Source organism: Phoca vitulina, unplaced genomic scaffold, assembly GCF_004348235.1.
Source record: "Phoca vitulina isolate PV1807 unplaced genomic scaffold, GSC_HSeal_1.0 scaffold32, whole genome shotgun sequence".
Classification (NCBI taxonomy): domain Eukaryota; kingdom Metazoa; phylum Chordata; class Mammalia; order Carnivora; family Phocidae; genus Phoca; species Phoca vitulina.
Window position 1 is genome coordinate 22,196,433 of NW_022589735.1, and position 18,857 is coordinate 22,215,289.

At 47.3% G+C, this 18,857-nt stretch overlaps 1 protein-coding gene across 2 annotated transcripts; it reads left to right on the plus strand.

Moving 5' to 3' along the window:
• The first annotated feature begins 1,145 nt into the window (after positions 1-1,145).
• TICAM2 (toll like receptor adaptor molecule 2) lies at positions 1,146-13,408 on the plus strand. Of its 2 annotated transcripts, XR_004301914.1 has the most exons (3): positions 1,146-1,496; positions 10,219-11,993; positions 12,476-13,408. XR_004301914.1 is itself a non-coding variant. In XM_032425199.1 (2 exons), exon 2 carries the CDS (start codon positions 10,275-10,277, stop codon positions 10,989-10,991), a length of 717 nt encoding a protein of 238 aa, XP_032281090.1. In that variant the 5' UTR covers positions 1,146-1,496; positions 10,219-10,274; the 3' UTR covers positions 10,992-13,408. The 2 variants fall into 2 exon arrangements, 1 of the variants encoding a protein (XP_032281090.1); XM_032425199.1 differs by having other exon boundaries at positions 10,219-13,408.
• Positions 13,409-18,857: the final 5,449 nt, after the last annotated feature.

The following is an 18,857-nucleotide window of genomic DNA, read 5'->3' on the forward strand; positions in this document are numbered from 1 at the left end:
TGAGCACACCATCGTCTCCTTTGGTGATTCCGCCGTTCCCCTGTAATCGCTCCCCGGGGCCTTGAGGTGCTAAGTGCTGTGGGCGCTGACCCCTGCCTGAAGCCCTCTCCTCCTTTGGCTCCCAGTCCCATCCTGGGTCTGATTTCCCTGCTGCTCCGTTGCCACTCCTGCCCCTCCCGCCTGGCCCCTTCTCGTCCAGACGCCCCTTTGGCATCAACTCTGGTCTTCAGCTCTCTGCTCTTCTCCTTCTGCGTATTCCCAGGTGCTCACGATTTCATCTCCGGAGCCCCGCACCTACCCGTGTGAGTGCCTCCTGGACAGCTCCTCTTCTAGGTCACGGGGCAAGCTCCCTGTGTCCCAGACTAGAGGAAGAGGTCACCTCCACCCCGCTCACATCAGCAGATGGCAACACCACGCGCCAGGTTACACAGGGCACCGGCTTGGGAGGCATACCGGCTTCTTTCTCCGTGAGCCCCTGTGACTCCCTGCAGATCTTTGTGTCCCCCCCGTCCCTTCCTTAGTGCAGGGCTCTGTGTCTGCACCTGGGTTACTGCCACAGCCTCTCAGCGGGTGGTTCTCCCAGACTAGAGCTGTACACACCCCAGCCTGGTCTCCTGCCCTGCAGCGATGTGAAGCCATCCTGAACAAGTCAGATCGTGTCTCTCCTACTCACACCTGCCAGGGGCTCTCTGTCTGCCAGCGTGATCACATTCAAAGTCCTTGGGCGCCTGGGTGGCTCAGTCGGTTAAGCATCTGCCTTCAGCTCAGGTCATGATCCCAGGGTCCCGGGATCAAGCCCCACTTCGGACTCCCTGCTCAGCGGGGAGCCTGCTTCTCCCTCTGCCCCCCCCTCCCCCCCGCTCATGCTCTCTCTTTCTTTCTTTCTCTCACTCTCTCTCAAATAAATAAATATAATCTTGGGGCACCTGGGTGGCTCAGTCACTGAGCGTCTGCCTTCAGCTCAGGTCATGATCCCAGGGTCCTGGGATCGAGCCCCGCATCGGGCTCCCTGCTCGGCAGAAAGCCTGTTTCTCCCTCTCCCACTCCCCCTGCTTGTGTTCCCTCGCTGTCTCTTTTTCTGTCAAATAAATAAAATCTTTTAAAAAAATAAAAAATAAAAATAAAATCTTAAAAAAACACAAAGTCCTCAACGGAGTATGTCAGGCCCCTCCCTCACTAATCCTGTTTATCTCCATCCTTGTGTCTCACTGGTACCCTCCCCCCTCCCGCCCCCACATACCTGAGCCATATAAGCACCTGGTGCCAACCGATCCTAAGGTCCTTGGCTCTGTGGTGCCTCAGTGGTTTTGCAAATGCTGCTCGTCTTGCCCAGAAAGCGTCCACCTCCCTCGGCCTTACTCATGCACATGTCCTCGGCTGCAGGGGTCCCTCCTGAGCGCTTCGGCAGCGCCCCTTGTCCTGGATGGAGCGCCAGCGCGGTGACTGTCGACGTAGCCTGGCTTCACATCCCTAAAACCCAGAGGTCTTGGTGCAGAGTAAGTTTCCCACACTTGTTTATTACTAACGACGAGGCGTGCTAATTGAAGAAACCATTGATGTTACGTGTATTCACCACAAGGTGGTGGTGTTCAAATAGGAAAGAAGAAGGCTCCTTGGGGGCTGCAGGATTCAGGCCCTGGATGCCTTCATCTGAAATGCCTTCCGTTCCTTATTTCACTTCCTGCTGTTGGGGAGCCTCTCTTCCCAAGTGGTAAAAATGCACGTATCCACACCTCATTCTAGGGCAACACACTCTTAAGGAAGGTTCTCAATTCCGAGTGTGGTTTCTACTGAATGCGTATCACTTGCACACCATCGTGAATTCCAAACATTGTCGGTGAAACCATCGTCCATGGGCTGTCTTGCTCCGAAGGCTTTCACCTCGTGGGTAAGGTCCACCCACGTTCCAGGGCGGGGCGGGGGGGGGTAATCTGCTTGACTCATAGGATACCCCTTTACGCGGTAATCCCGTACGTCACAGTGGCATCTGGTCTGGCTTTTGAGCAACACCTGGGCCCCAGAGCCCAGCCAGGCAGACGCAGAAAATTAACCCTCACAAAGGTCTAGGGGAGAAAAGTCAACTGAGTGGGAAAGAGAAGTTCACAGTGGTGTTTGCCTTTAGCCAGGGACGGGGACAAGAGATCTGACGCAGGAAGCACCCCAAGGAAGCCCTGGGCAGTTTCTGAGGAAGAGGGGCTGTCCTGGGAGGGGAGCTCTCCTCCTGCCTGGGACGTCCTCTGCTGGGGGTCTTACAGGCACTGGGGCCCAGAAAGAATGACAGCCCTGGGGACACAGCCATTTCCCCCTAACTGGTTCCATCCTGGACTGTTGATGTTTCAAAGGGAGCTGGAGGTTTGGGGCAGTCCTTAGGAAGAGGTTTGCTTTCCTATTTTACTGAGACTGGTGAAGCGGTCAGAAGGGAACTTTCATGGGTGTCCCCTGCTACACGCACCCAGCCACCGTACCTGTCCTGTCTCTTCCGCCCTCTTTCATTTTCACTAGGGAAAACGGTCCTTTCTCTCCCCGGCGAAGGCAGACCCCCCCAATGGTACACTGGATCCCCCCTTGCCCACATGGGCCATCCCTCCAGCAGCCCTTGTCTTTCTCTCCAGCATCACTCTCCACTAGCTCTTTCTCCTTAGGTAACAGTCATCTTTTTTTAAAAGATTTCATTTATTTATTTGAGGGAGAGAGAGCATGAGCAGGGGGAGGGGCAGAGGGAGAAGCAGGCTTCCCACTGAGCAAGGAGTTGGACGAGGGGCTCTATCCCAGGGCCCTGGGACCATGACCTGAGCCGAAGGCAGACGCTTCCCCGACTGAGCCACCCAGGCGCCCCACAGACAGTCCTCTTTGTAGCAAATCCTCTTAGGGCATTACACTTCCCCCAAACTCTTACCCGGTTTTTTTTCCCTTTATGGCAAAATGTTTCCAAGTAATTCTTTGTACTCAGTCTTGAATTTCTTTTCTCTTGAAGCCTGTGCAGTGAGGTTTCCCCCGAAGCTGCACACCCTACACCCTCCATCCAGGACTCCTTGGGCAGCGTGGCCCATTTTGCTTCTGGAAGCGCTGCAAGACCATTACACGCTCCCTTTCCCTCGAACCGCCTCCTTCCCTTAGCGTCTTGGTCAGTGCCACACTCCACTGGTGCTCCTCCAACCTTCCTAACTACTCACTCTCTGTTGTCTTTGCTGGTTCTTGCGGTACTTGACCAGATAACGCTGGTGAGCCCTAGCGCTCCACCCGTGGACCACTTCCTTTTTCAGTCTGTACATCTTTAACAACCTCGTAAGTCTTTAGGTTTCAAATACAGTCTACACAGTGATAAAAGCCAAATACACATCCCCGGGCTGGCCCTGTCCCCCACATTCCTGACTCTGTATCTTCTGCCTACTCAGCATCATGAGCAAATCCTGTCCCTTCAACCTTGAAAATACACCCACTTCCCACCGCGTCCACTGCACCCTGGTCCAAGCCACCAGCCACCACGGTCCTCCTGGGCTCCTGCAATAGCCTCCTCCCCCACTCGTGTTCTTGCTTCTCTTCGCTCTGTTCTCAGCACGACAGAAGGGCTCCTGTGACAGAGAAGTCCTATCATGTCCTCCCTCTGCTCAAAACCTTCCCTTGGCGGCTCCTCCCCATTACCTCCTCCCTCTGGATGCCTGCTCACGAGCCCCACTGCACCCCCACCTCGTCAGGCATTAGGCCCTCTCCTGTCTCAGGGCCGGGATGTTCTTCCTCCAGATGCTCGCACAGATGCCTTCCCTCACCCATGTCTTATTAAGATGGGTCCCTTGTTCCCTGACACGCGCATTTAAAAACAAATAAACAAAACTTCCTCCAACAGTCCTTATTAGCCTTCTCTTCTTTACCTTTTTTCCCCTAACACTTAACCACTTTCTTACATACTGTACGAGTGTGCATATATATTTTATACTCTATTATGTGTTACACATATTTCCTTTTTTATTGTTTATCTCCCTTTACCGGAATTTAAGCTTCATGAGAGCAAGGATATTTTCTGCTTTGTTCACTGCTGAATTTCAGCTTTTAGAGCACTGTAGATGGTTAACTAAATATTTGTTGAATGAATGAATTCAGACCGTGCCTTTTTAGTAACTGCTTACCATGCCGGATGCTTTTCTTTCACTCTTAAGAAAAACAAGCTTCCTCTTTGGGAATTTGTTTGTCTTTTTTTTTTAAGTTTATTTATTTACTTACTTTTTAGTAAGCTCTACGCCCCACATGGGGCTCGAACTCACGATCCCGAGATCAGGAGTCGCGCACTCCACCGAGTGAGCCAGCCAGGCACCCCTGTTTGTATTTTATAGATTCAGCCTCAGCGTGTCATCAAATTACACATCCTCACCCCGCGGTCCTGAGGGGATGGACCCGAGTCGAGTCAGAGAGCAGCCTGAATTTTAGAATTCATAAGCATCTAGAACATAGCCCTAGAAGTACCACGGATTTTTAAAAATAAAGGGCAACGTGTTTCTCAAGAATGCCATTTGGGCAGGGAGGAAACGCTATGAAGAAGAGGGGTGATCAGGCTTCCTCCTGACAAGTCTGAAGGAATGCTCTCAGTCTCTGTAGATCCATTTGCGTTTTCTGAATTTGGATATAAATGGCATCAGATTCTGTACTCTTTTTTTTTTTGATCTGGCTTCCTTCATACAACATAATGAGTTTGGGATTCGGTCCACATCAGTGCATTTATCAGTAGCTCATTCCTTACTATTGCCGAGCAGTCTTCCGCGATATGGACATCAAACAGTTTGATTCTCCCTTCCCCTCTTGATGGACGTTTCTCACGTCCTCCTCATTTCTGTAAACTGGTAATTGTATCTAAAGACTTGGTCGGAGTTGGGCTAAACATTTTTGGCAAGACTACATGATGCGTTATGCTGGGTACATATCGAATTGCATCAGAAGGCGCATACGGTCTGGTTGTGATTGGGAAGGCTGAGCATTTGATTGAGGGCAGTGAATCTGTTCTATCTTTGAATTTTGTGTTACATTCATTGAATTTCTATTTCAGATGCATTGGTTTTTATTCTGATTTTTTTTCCAGTCTCTGTAGCGATGTATTTTTTTCAAATGGCTTTACTGTCACGGCCTTTTGCCCCTGCATGTTCTCTGATTTTTTTCAAGCCTTTCCGCCATGTTCATCTGATTTGGTTTTGATCATGTTTATTCCATTCATTGCCTTCTCTGTTTTTTCCTAATGGCGTTAGACCCTCGATTCATCTGCAGTCTCTCTCTTCATGTAATTCTGTTCTCCCAGCTTCGATATTTTTGTTTCTTTGGTTACCCATTCTCTTCAGTATGGCGTAGGGCAGTGCCCCTCAGAGTGATTGTCTAGGATACTATAAGAAGCGCACACCGAAGGTAAACCGTGCTATTTTCTTCTTCGAAAATGTCCTGCAGGGGCGCCTGGCTGGCTTGGTCGGAAGAGCATGCCGACTCTTGATCTTGGGGTCGTGAGTTCAAACCCCATGTTGGGTGTGGAGATTACTTAAAAATAAAATCTTACCAAAAAGAAAGAAAGAAAATGTCTTGCTCTGAGAAAAACGTCAGCTGAGCTGAAAAGCATACTTACCTGATGGGATTGGCCGCCAGACCGATCAGAGACCGGCCGCTTGTCCCCGGACCGCACTTGGAGTAGCCCCGTCCTAGAGCCTATGCACTGCTTCTGTAAATTTTTCTTTAGCTCCCTTGTTATGTATCTAATAACCATAACAGCTGCCAACATGTATGAGAACTGTTCTCAGCCATTTTGATGTTCATAAAACCCCTCAAGGTAGGTACTGTAATTATCACCATTTTATACACATGATGAAGTTAAAGCACAAAGATACCAAGCAACTTGGGCGCCTGGGTGGCTCAGTTGGTTAAGCGACTGCCTTCGGCTCAGGTCATGATCCTGGAGTCCCGGGATCGAGTCCCGCATCGGGCTCCCTGCTCGGCAGGGAGTCTGCTTCTCCCTCTGACCCTCCCCCCTCTCATGCTCTCTGTCTCTCATTCTCTCTCTCAAATAAATAAATAAAATCTTTAAAAAAAAAAAAAAAAGATACCAAGCAACTTGGACTAAGTCACACAGTATTTTTATAGCAGGGCGTTGGGATTTACATTCAGGCAGTCAGATTCCAGAGCACATAGTCTTTTTTTTTTTTTTTTTAAGATTTTTTTATTTAGTAGCAGGGGGGTGCACCGGGGGGGGGGGGGGGGGGGAGGCAGAGAGAATCTTAAGCAGACTCCCCGCTGAGCGCAGAGCCTGAGGACCCCGGGGCTCGATCCTACAACCCTGTGATCATGACCTGAGCTGAAACCAAGAACCAGATGCTTAACCGACTGAGTCTCCCAGGCGCCCCCAGAGCACAGTCTTGATGAAAATGGAATTTTTTTGTCTTTTGCATGCTATTATTCTTCTTAATATTCTCTTTTCGTTTCCTATAGTCTGTATGGCTACTTGCCAAGAATGCACATTTGTCATACTCCTCTTTTCACCTTACTCCCCTTTAATGTGGGGGATCCTATTGGGACCCTCTTTGGCCAGATACAAGGTGAGTACATTCTGGACTCCCCTTCCTTCTTATCTAGGACCTGTTGATCTTCCCTTCAGAACTTCAGCTCAAGGACTTCATTCTGATGGGTTTTTTCCACAGAATTGTTGCCCTCAGAGGATGTCATTAGCTCGGTGGGGCTGTTGTCAGCAGCTTTGGTCTTAGATCTTTTCTGGGACAAGGGGTGGAGGTAGGGATGTCATTCTTTCAGGTTAAAAGCGCACACACACACACACACACACACACAAAAGTTTCAGTCTTACAGAGAGTAATTTGGCCAAATCTCTCATTATTACAAACGCATTTGTCCTTTGATGTAGAAATCCCATTTGGGGAGATTACTCTGCAAATGAACTTGCACACCTATGGAATGACTTTTATAGAAAGCTGCTCTCTGCAGCGTTGTTCGTAATAGTAGCAGACTGGGAAGAGCTCACATATCTGAGAACAGGGAACAATTATGGTACAACCACGTGGTGGAAGATTTTGTTATAAAGAAGAATGAAGAAGTTATTGCTACTGTGGAAAGCTCTGAGCTTAGAGTATTAACGGGAAAAGCAATCTCTGTCCGCTGCTGTTTTGCAGTGGGTGTGTGTGTTTTTTTACACGTGTAAATGATACTTTTTTATGAAAAGGAAAGAAAAAGATATATATTCATAAAGAAACAGTGGAAGGATATAGAAGAAACTAATAAATGGTCACCGGTAGGAGGCCATGGAGGCAATAGGCGGGATGGGGAAATGAGAATTTTCACTATCAACGTTTTCAAAGTCGTTAGGTATTTCAGCCACTACCTTTTCTTAAAAAGTAAATGAAAAAATGTATACACAGACGTCTTCATTCCTGTGACCAGTGACTCCGTGTGCCTCTCCCCAGCAGCCGCCTTCATGCTCCTTCCATTTCACTGAGGGGAAGAAGGTGTTTTCAGTCTGCATCTGCCTGTTGCTGATGGGGAGGGGACCTTCCAGAATCTTCCCGGGCTCCTTCCTTCAGCCTTTCATGCCTGCCTTGCGTTGTGGGAAAGCCCTCTGGTAGATGGAGTCTGGCTCGGCGGGAGCACAGTCATGTTCTCACCGGTCCTTCCAGCCTTGAGCACCACAGTCCCGGATGGAGGTCATCTGCCCATCTAGGAAGCACTGTGGTGCCGGCAGAGGCCGCCCTCCGGCTCACAGCTGTGCACGTCTCTTCCCCGTGGCCGGCTTCTTGCTCTCTGCCTCCACATTAGAAGGTTATAGTGAAGTTTTCCAGACGTTGTCGCTCACCCTCCTCTCTCTGGACTGGGGAGGAGGGCTCTGGAGTGGGTTGGAACAGCACCATCATAGATTTCTGGAAGCTTTTGCTCTTTTTTTGCTGACCAGTGTTTAAGAAAAACGAGACCTAAAGTTGCAGTTCTCTTCTTGTGTTACTTATTTTTGTTCATGTCAAGAGATTCCGTGAGTCTGGCTTGACACATCATTTTACCCTAGTAGTTTGTAGTTTGGGACACTTTTTATGAATATCTGTTGTCTTACTCCAACCATATTTACCTGCAGTGGCTAGTGAGGAAGGTAATGGTCTTAGGTTGGTTTAACATTTTAATTGACACTGTAAATAGGGTCTTCTGAACGCTTTAACAATTTTTTTGAAATTATAGTTAACATACAGTGTTGTGTTAGTTTCAGGCATACAACATAGCGATTCAAAAATTCTATACGTCGCTCGACAATTATTATTTAATATGCAGGAGAAGTTTTTTTCTTCAGCTTTGCAGAGTGACACCTTTTTCCGTAACACAATAACAGAGTCAGCAGTGAATCCTAACCAGTGAAGAGTCCAAATTCACGCGGTTTTGTTATTTGGAATGTATGTATTAGTGTTTGAGAGGTATGCCTTAAACTATCTCTCGGTAGCTGTCATAATATACTGTGGAGTAGAATTTAAAGTACAGACATGATACATTTACTAGAGTAGCCAGCAATCCCCTCACTGTTCAGAGGGAGTAGCAAACCCTTTCACTCCGTAGGTACATTAGAAAGAAATGCTCTGTGTTTTTCCTTATCTTTTCTTCCCATAACAGTTCTTCACAATGTTTGCTGAGTGGTTTCTTCTAACCTTGAATTATCTTGGTACATGTAAGCTGTGTTATCTATGTCATGATGATCGTAAGCCTAATTAAATTCTTGACTTGAACTCTGGTCTTTGTTCATAAACAATAAATTTAAAAGCTCTGGAATAGAGCCCCGCCCTTTTTTTTGAAGTATGAAACCTGTATTTATCTGTTCTAAATTTTCTATCTTTTGATAAAAGAATCCCTCTTGAAACTGCCTGTTTAGGGGTTCTGTTAACAACACTGCTGAAGATTTGCTTAAACCAGATTCAGTGAAGCACTTTTCTTTCACAGCGGATCTAATTCTTCCACTCTGACTTCAGAATGTTTATAAAATAACACAACAAGGGGCGCCTGGGTGGCTCAGTCAGTTAAGCATCCGACTCTTGATTTCAGTTCAGGTTATAATCTGGGGGTCATGAGATCGAGCCCCACTCAGTGTGGAGCCTACTTGGGATTCTCTCCTTCTCCCTCTGCCCTTCCCCGCTCATGCTCGCTCACTCGCTCTCTCTCAAAAATAAATAAATAAATGAAATAACAGAATGAGGATAGACTATAATGATTCTTTGTTGATTTCACTGGAGAAGATCCGTAGCCTTTGTTTCCAGATTTCACTCCCAAACCCAGAAGTTAATTTTTTCCCGAGCTGAGTACTCAGTTTTCTGAAGCATTCCCAGGATTAGCTAGAAGAAGGTATTCCTTACTTTCCTCAACCCTTACTATAATCGCCCTGCCAGCCCCACGCCACTGCCTGAGCCCCAGCCGACGGAAGAGCTCCAAGCCAGTGAACCCCGGACGTCGTTTCATTCGACCTTTCAGATCTTCTCTCTGTGCTGAGTTAGTCGAAATGCCAGCTGGTCATCTTGGTATTTGTGTTCTGTTTTGTATTTGTGTTTGATATGAAAATAAGTTGAGTATTTAATATTTGAGTATTCTGTCACTCTCGACTTTTCTGTTTCTAGTTTACACGATAACTCGAGAATGAAAAAGTTGGATTTAGGGGCACCTGGGTGGCTCAGTCGTTGAGCGTCTGCCTTCAGCTCAGGTCATGATCTCAGGGTCCTGGGATCGAGTCCCGCATCGGGCTCCCTGTTCAGCAGGGAGTCTGCTTCTCCCTCTCCCACTCCCCCTCCTTGTGTTCCCTCTCTTGCTGTGTCTCTCTCTGTCAAATAAATAAATAAAATTAAAAAAAAAAAAAAAGAAGAAGAAGTTGGATTTAAACTCCATAGGGACAGACTGGCATGGTACCGTCTTGTCTCACTCAAATACCAAAGCAGTTGACTTTATTCTGGAGGTTTATAATACCATGTCAGATTTCCAACGGTCTCCTGTTCCATTAAAGGGACTCCCTGTTCCTCTCCCCCTTGACCATCCGTGGTAGTCCTCCTGAAGCTCATAGAAGACGAGGGGTTTCCTTTCCCCAAGATCCGATTGGCATTTCTTCCTCAGGACCTCTATATTATGATCTCTTTGAGGCTTTCAGGTTGAATGAAAAAACATTTTTTTTTCCATTTGTAATGTTTGGATGACATTCACAACATTCGCCCGCTTTGTTATTTCTTCTCTTTGTAGAATGAAAAGAAATGTTGAGAAAGAAGTAAAGCTCTCGTCCTCTGCCTCAGATATTTATGATGGGTGTCGGGAAGTCTAAAATAGACCCCTGCCCTCTCTCTCTCTCCTGGGGTAAAAGCCCCGGGGTGGAAATGAGTCAGAGACGCCAGAAGTCAGCTTCCAAGACACCCGACGACCTCTCCCTGTGCCCTCTGGCTGAGCCTGGCCCCGCGGCCCCGGCGTCCACTGGGGAGCACGAGGGAGCCGAGGGCCGGGGAGACATGTCGGAGAAGGAGGACGAGGACGAGGACGAGGTGTTCCTCAAGTTCGTGATCCTGCACGCGGAGGACGACACAGACGAGGCCCTCAGAGTCCAGAACGTGCTGGAGAACGACTTCGGCATCAAGCCCGGGATCATCTTTGCCGAGATGCCCTGCGGCCGGCAGCACCTGCAGAACTTGGACGACGCCGTGAACGGGTCTGCGTGGACCATCTTGTTACTGACCGAGAACTTCCTGAGAGACACCTGGTGCAAGTTCCAGTTCTACACGTCGCTCATGAACTCGGTGAACAGGCAGCACAAGTACAACTCGGTCATCCCCCTGCGGCCCCTGCACAAGCCCCTGCCCCGCGACAGGACTCCCTTCGCTCTGCGGACCATCAATGCCCTGGAGGAAAAGAGTCGGGGCTTCCCCACCCAGGTTGAAAGAATCTTCCAGGAGTCCGTGTATCAGATCCAGCAGACTCTGTGGAAGGAGAGCCGAAGCAGTGGCCGCCACCAGGCCCTCTCCTGAGACGGAGCCCCCAACACGCGGCTGGCTGGCTCTCGTCTGGCAAAGGCCACCGCTCGTCTCCGCTTAAGAAGGCCCAGCTCTGGCAAGAAGTTGACAGAAGCTGACACAAGCCCAGGCGCTCAAGCACCATACATTTCTGCGGGACACCACGTAGCCTTTGGAGGTACTTTTCCATATTTCGGGTAAACTTGAGACTGTCCGAGCTTCGAGAACATTCCTCTTTTCCTTTCCTGGGTCCGTGCGTGTCACAGAGGATAGCCTTCATTTGCATCCCTTGTGTCAGTCCTTGAAACCAGACTTCGGTGAGAGATGCTGTACAGATACGATGACGCTTCCATTTGTTCGCAAAGGACACGCGGGACAGAAGGTCCCCAGGAGATCTGACCGCCCTTCCTGGGGAGGCCCCTCTCAGAAGCGCCCCAGCGGAGCGTGGCTGGTCTCGTGGCCCCGACGAGAACATTCAGAATGTTGAGTGACGATGCCTACGAAATTAAAAGCCGATGCGAGAGTGGTGGGGCGCTTTACAAGAATCCGATCGACTGCTGTTTTTCCTTCGGCTGGAATTGGGGGATTTGGAGACAGTGCCTACCATTGAGTAGCCACCCATTTGGTGGCGCTGTGGCTAGGGGACTCCGGGGAGCCCTGTCCTGAGGTCCCCTAGAGCCTCAAGCTCTTGTTAGGTCATCCGTAACCAGGGCTTCATGCGCACGGTTTCTGAAACGTGTGTGTGTCCTTGGCTCGGTGTTCTTCATCTCTCTCAGGGCAGCCTTTAAAAAATTCCTCTCACTCACAGGGCTCTACCCAGGAAGTATTTCTCAGCTCGGTGATCAGAGTAGCCTCAGCGTGTGCGCGTCTGTACGTCGTAGATTATCCGCAGACTTAGGATGGAAGCAGGAGACGCGTTCTGTGTGCCGCATCACAGCCTCCCGCAGAGGCCTACCCAGCCCTGTCCCGTCCCCTCGTGCCCTCCTGGCCCACCTGCGGCTGAGGGAGAGCCCTCAGGTACAGACGGGCGACGGGGTGGAGTGCGAGTCACGTCATGTTGTAACGCGCAGAGCGGCCGCTGGGGACCAGGAGACCTGGTTCCTGTCCAGTCTGCTGCTGGGGCTGAATGTGACCTTCTCCTCCTTTATCTGTGACATGAAAGGCTTGAATTGATGGAGCTCTGAAGGGCCTTTGTCCTCTCTCAGAATGTGAACAACTAGGAACCAGAAAAGGGGACAAGCAAAAAAACAACAATTTTGTAATGTGATGTGTAATAAGTTGCAGGAGGCTTAAGATAGGCTCCCAATGAAAGGATATGCTAATGTGTTGACAGCATAATTGATTTCCAATGCTATCTGCTACACTTTCATAGTCAAAACTGAATTACAATACTTGCTTACTCAGATTCTTTTAAAATACATTTTTTGTAGGGATTGTTGAGTAAAGACGTTCTGCCTGATGTTTCTTTCTCCTTATCCTCACTTCGTGTCTCCTCCTAGTCCTGGGGTCTGCTCACATCTTTCTGCCTCCACCTCTTCATAGCCATGACCGAATGTTCTGCGAGGAACTTTTCCCATAATCCTGCAAGTAAGTCAAACCTCCTACTTTATAGTACTCCTTGAAGTAGAGATTGTTTTCATTGTGCGGTGACATTTGCTTAAAGTCCCTTTCTATCATAGTAGCTTACTACTCACTTTTCTTTTTCAGTTTTAATAATACGCTTTTTTTCCCCCTCTGCGGCTTCATCTATCTCCAATTTCATATAGTAAAAAAACATTAACCCACCCTTCCTGCTTACTACCAAAGCGGGAGCCATGGATGCTGGATGGTGTTTTTTAAATAAATGTTTCTATTCATTACCCTTGACTACACTTGATTATTTCCAACTCCAGGGAAGACTGTGGGAAAGTATTTTGAAAAAAAGGCATTAATCTGTACTCCTCCACAGAGTACCAGGCACAGCGTCTCCTTCAATCTGGAGTGAAATACATTTTTTGTAATGAAGAAAAATGTGAAGTCCTGAATAACTGTGTATGTTGCAATTAACTGCTGTAAAAAGAACTACCAAATAACTATACCGAGGATGACAAGAAGTCAAGGTGCAGCCTTGGTTGTATGTTTGTGTGTGTGTACGTATGTGTAGATCAGATTTACACGCACACGGAAATTCTGTAACACTGTGCCTCACGCTGGAGAGCTTCCACGTGGAGGACTCTCTGGGCTTCATTGCCCACCCTGGAGCTTCACAGAAGGGCCTGGGTTGTGCCGAACAGGTCTGTTAGGATCCTTCCAGATGCAGGAAACAGAAACCCAATGCCACGTGACCCACACCATAAGGTAAGCTTCTCTAACTTAACAAGAGGTCCCCAAAGGTATGGTGACTCCAAGGTGTCCTTTAAAAACCCAAGTTCTTGGGCGCCTGGGTGGCTCAGTCGGCTAAGCATCCAACTCTTGATTTTGGCTCAGGTCATGATCCCGGGGTCCTGGGATCGAGCCCCGAGTCAGGCTCCCTGGTCAGCCTGGGAGCCTGCTTCTCTGTCTGCCGTTCCCCCTGCTTGTGCTTTCTCGCTCTCTGTCAGATAAATAAATAAAATCTTTAAAAACAAACAAATGAATAAAACCCCCAAGTTCTTATAAACAACGGCATATTATTCTACCTCAAAAAGAAGATTCTGATACATGCTCCAACATTAGATGAACTTGAAAACGTGTGAAGTGGAAAAAAAAAAAAAACCAGACACAAAAGCCAAACACAAATATTATATATAGGACTCTACCCTATGAGGTACCCAGAACAGGCAAATTCATAGCAACAGGAAGAACAGAGGTGACTGGGGGTTGGAGGGAGGGAAGAATAGGGAGTCATGTCTAGTGGGTACAGAGCTTTTGTTTGGGGTGATGAGAAGTTTCTGGAAATGGATGGTGGCAATGGTTGTACAACATTGGGAATGTACTTACTGTCACTGAAGTGTATGGTTAAAATGGTAAATTTTATTTATATTTTACCACAGTAATAAACAGAAAAACCCAGGATCTTCTCATCCTTTGGTCCTGCCGTCCTCAGTGTCCCGGTTGAGCCCCCTCAGAGTACCCTGGCTGCTCATCTATATAGCTAGGGGAGAGCAGGGGGAGGGCCAAAGGCAGAGGGAGAGAGAGAATCCCAAGCAAGCTCCATGCCCAGTGTGGAGCCCAGTGTGGGGCTCGATCCCACGACCCTGAGAGCACGACCTGAGCTGAAACCAAGAGTCTGACGCTTAACCAACTGAACTACCCAGGCACCCCAGGTTTTATTATTTTTAAAAATTTCCACCTGCACCCGGTGGACCCCTTCCCCTGCTTCCCGTCCCCCATCCCCTGAAGCACCACTGCTGTGGAGTCAGACCCCCACCCTTTCCCTCGATAAATTGTGATCTTAAGCGAGACCCCTCACTTCCTGGGTCTCAGGGTCCTCATCCAAAAACAGAGCTAAGAATACCTGGCGGGTGGGATTATTCTGAGGATTCAGTGAAATAATGCACGTGGAGCACAGGAGAAGGACCTCCCGCTTAGCCAGGCTACTACAGTAAGATGGGACGCTGGGTGGGGGGAGGGCAGATAGGATTGCCCCCAACCCTACTTTTGGAACCCTGGCAACTCGTAGGGAGCAGATTTTAAAGAGAAAGCGGGCCTTGTCTCCACGAGCCAAGCCGAGCTGTGCAGATCCCATCCCAAACCCAGAGGAGCCCCTGATGGCAGGGCTGTGTGAGCTGTGGATGGCGGGTGTGGCTGAGGCCTCAGCTGCCCTGGGCGGTCGGTCCTGTGTCCCTGCCTCTCCTCCTGCACGTAGCCCGGTCTTCCGCCACCGGCTGCTGGGCCGTCCCCAGAACGTGACTGTCCCTCCGTACTTGCGGGAAGGTCAGAAGGGCAAGGAGGAAATTTCAGAAAGCTGCCAGGCACTTGACGGAGTGAAATCAGAGCATCTGAAAATGGATCTCCCTAAGCCGGGGACGAACGGGATTGAACTAGCGAGAGAGAATGGACGTTGTCCTTGAACCTGAGGTTTCTCACGAGATGCCGCCGAGGAGAGAGACGCTTTCGACTTTGAACCTTCCGTGGCTGCCTAGGAACGATAGTCTTAAAGAAATGTGTCCTCTAAGTCCTACTTGGCAATCCATGTTGTTAATACATGAAGTTCAAGTTGGAGTAAAGAATACTTGAATGTGCCATTAACGAATAACTCAGAGCATTGGAAATTATTTAATCCAAAGCCCAACAAGTGAAGCTGTGGAGAGAAATAAGAGTTGCTCTCTTTGCCAATGCACTAGCTTTCACAACTGTTTACTCCAATATCCGTACTCCGTTCACACCTCCCTCCCTTTCTGGCATGAGCCAGAATTGTTGGGGGGCTGCTAGGGGGTGGTGAATAACGCCTTCATTTGGAATCACACTCCTCTCCTTGTCTTCAAATAGAGTTAGCTCTGAGTCACTTTACTCGAGGTGAATAAATAGGAATGCTGTTTTTAGCAAATAACAGGAACCTGCATTTAAAGACTTTTTTTTTTCTTCTTCTTCATAATCGAGTTGGGAATGTCCCTGCCAGTTACCTCCTCAAACAACAAGTTTAAAGCAAGGAAATCTCGACCGACTAGCTCCTCCCGGGGATTTTTGTGGCCACGGCCAGGATGCATAACCAGCTTTACAGATTTCTTTATTTATAAATAAAAACATGAATCTGAAATTATATTGTGATGGTTGCACAATTGTGCAAATATACTAAGTCTGCTGAGCTGTAACACTTTGCTTGTGTAGATTTTATGGTGTCTAAGATACAGCTCAATAAAGAATGAAAAGCAAACAACACCCCCCCCGCCCCCCGCCCCCCGCAAGCCGCAACAATAAAATGCTATAACCATTCGGAACACAGTCTGGCAGTAGCGAGTGATGTTGAAAATGGGGCTATCTTGTAAATCTAGTGATTTTTCCCCTGGAGCTGTGGAATTGTACCCTAGAGAAAGCCTCCCACAGGTATTGAAAGAAGCAGGTATACGGAGGACATCTGTTGCAATATTCTCTGTACTAGTGAAGGACTAGAAGCAATCTAAATCTCCAACAGTGGCAGAATTCAGAAACCCATTATGGCAGGTACCTACAATTGACTACTTTAGAGCTTTTAAAATAACAAAGCTTAAAAAAATATCAACATGTGTTAAGTCCCAAAAACAGTGCTGGGGAGGGTGCAGCAAGCTATAAAATAATATGGACCACCTGATAACCGTTTATATAAAGTCTTAAAACACACAAGTGGCACTCTTTCTTGACGGTACACACATAGGCGACAGTATGTTATTTTCCATGTTTTTCTGTATGTTCGAAATAGCTAATAATCTTTTTTTTTCAGTTAGCACACACTTGCAGTCATGTTCAGTGCTGTAGGAATTTCTTTACACATACAATGAATTGAGGAATGAAAAAAAAAAAGATAATTTAGAAAAATATCTGCTGGTAATAATAGGTTTCATTTTTTATCACCTACGGTGTCAGGCACTGAACTTACATTATGTGCAATATTCTGTAGTTCCTAGATGCTTAGTCTGATCATGTGCAATACGAGTCCCAGGAAGCTGAAGCTGGAGACACGAGTCCTAAGCCCCAGGTTCACAGGCTGGAAGACGATGGAGTCATTAGAATGTCCCACGGTCTGGCTCCAAAGCCTGGTGGTGGTTGTTAGGCTCCATGATGCTGTTTCTCAGTGGATCTGCCTGCTTTCTCATGGTGGAGAATCTTAGGAGAGGTCAGTGGTGCAAAGAGAAAAAAAAACAAAAACATAGCAATTTCTAAATTAAACCCCAGTGTCTGTGTGTAGTGAGGTTGCCCTATTTTTAGTCTTTGCCTACTGTGAGTAACTCATGACTGGGAGTCAGGAGATACGTGTCCTGACTCCACGGAGCTGTCTTTCCTAACCTTTTGAGTCTTCTGTCTTCATTAGGCTGAAATTTTATCCTCAGTTTTGCATAGGACCCCTGCTTCGTTTTGCTTTGTCTTACTTGCTTTCTTTGCGCAGGCTAGAGGTTGCCGATGGTAAATGAAACACTGATTTAGAGGGAGGAAGAAGAATGAGAGGAGCAGGATAAGTGGACATTGCGTTTATTTCAGGAAAATCAGTGTTGCAGCACTCCCGGATACATATAACTGTGGGTTGTTGCTATGTACCTTTAGGAAGACAAGGTGGTTTCGTAGAGTCACAAAACACTGACTAAGGGAACAAATGTAGACATTCACATACACTATGATCTGTGAGTTTCGAGAGGGGCTAGTTGTAAAATTATTTTTCATGAGTAGATGATACTATAGATAAAATTCCTATGACCTACAATGCCATATGTTTTGATGACAGGACAGCCTGTGAGGACGCATTATCTAAGTTCACGTCTTAGAGCTGCTGTGAAAAGGAAATGAGTCAACTCAGGTAAAGCGCTGAAGACAGGGTGGGTGAGGCTTTCCAGGAAGTCCCCGTCGTCCTGTTCCGGCCCATGACTTCTGGCCGACTGCTAAGTGATTAGCTAAGCAGTTAGATCCAGATCTTGGTTGTTGCCCTATTTTTTTTTCCCCCTTCCAGACCATATGGGTTCACTTTTCCCTGAAAAGTTTGCCAAAAGCCAAGGAATAGTCCATCTGCCACTTAAACAAGAACAGATTTATTGCTTTCAACTTAAAAAAAATGTCAAGATGAGCTCCCCCTCACTGTGGGCCTCATCCCCCCTCACTGTGGGCCTCCTCCGTGCTGCATGTCTGGTGGCTGGTGCAGTCCCGACATCCATTCACTGGAGCAGAGCCAAGGGAGAGAACTTAGGGGCTGTGCTCTAAGGCAGGAGGTGACAGAAGGATCAGTAGTCGCTGACCCCCAGGACTCTAATACTTTCTTTGTTTCACTGGATTTTATATTTGCTAAAGGCCTGGAAGGCTCCCAGCCATTCATCCATGGGTCAAGCTAAGTGTGTTTTCTTTCCCTAGGGTTTTTTGTTTTGTTTTGTTTTGTTTTGTTTTGTTTCATTCTTAGGAAGAACTTCCCCATGTGAAGATTATTAAAATTATCCTCCTTGGGCGGCTGGCTGGCTCAGCCAGAAGAGCATGTGACTGTTGATCTCGGGGTTTGTAAGTTCGAGCCCCACATTGGGTGTAGAGATGACTTAAAAATAAAATCTTTAAAAAATAAATAAAATGACATTATCATCTGGTTTCTTCTAGTCCCTTAATGGGTTTATCATCCACATTGAAGTCTTTGACCCTTGTGGAATTTATTTTGGTGTAAGGTGTGAAATGTTGGTGTAATAACTTTTTTTTTTTTAATAACTTTTATTCCAGTTGCTTAACATCCTTTTGTGATCATCTGTCTCTCCCCAATAGTTTTATTTATTTGGATTATTTATTTTTTTAAGATTTTATTTTTAACTCATCTCTACACCCAACGTGGGGCTTGAACCTACAACCCTGAGGTCAAGAGTCGCACGCTCCACCGACTGAGCCAGCCAGGCGCCCCACTCTCTCTGATAGTTTTAAATGCCATCCCTTCACCTCTTAAGTGTTCATGGATGTGTTCTGGGCCTATTCTTAGGCTCCATAGTGTTTGCTGTTAATCTGTCAATTTATTCACGCATACTCATCACACCGTTTTAATTATCGTCACTTTATAATACGCTGTAACATCTGAGAAAGCTAATCCACCCTCACTGCTCTTCATTTTCAGAATTTTCTTCTCTGCTTGCATGTTTACTCTTTCCTAGGAGTGTGAAACATTAATTTTGATAGATTAATGTTAAAATATGCTTATAATCCTGCAAAAGTCCTTTTGTTATTCTTATTAGGACCGCATTACATTTATGGCTTAGTTTAAGGAGATTTGGT

Bases quoted from the DNA above. Each gene is read 5' to 3' on its own strand.
- TICAM2 (XM_032425199.1), top strand. From the start codon at position 10,275: ATGATGGGTGTCGGGAAGTCTAAAATAGACCCCTGCCCTCTCTCTCTC.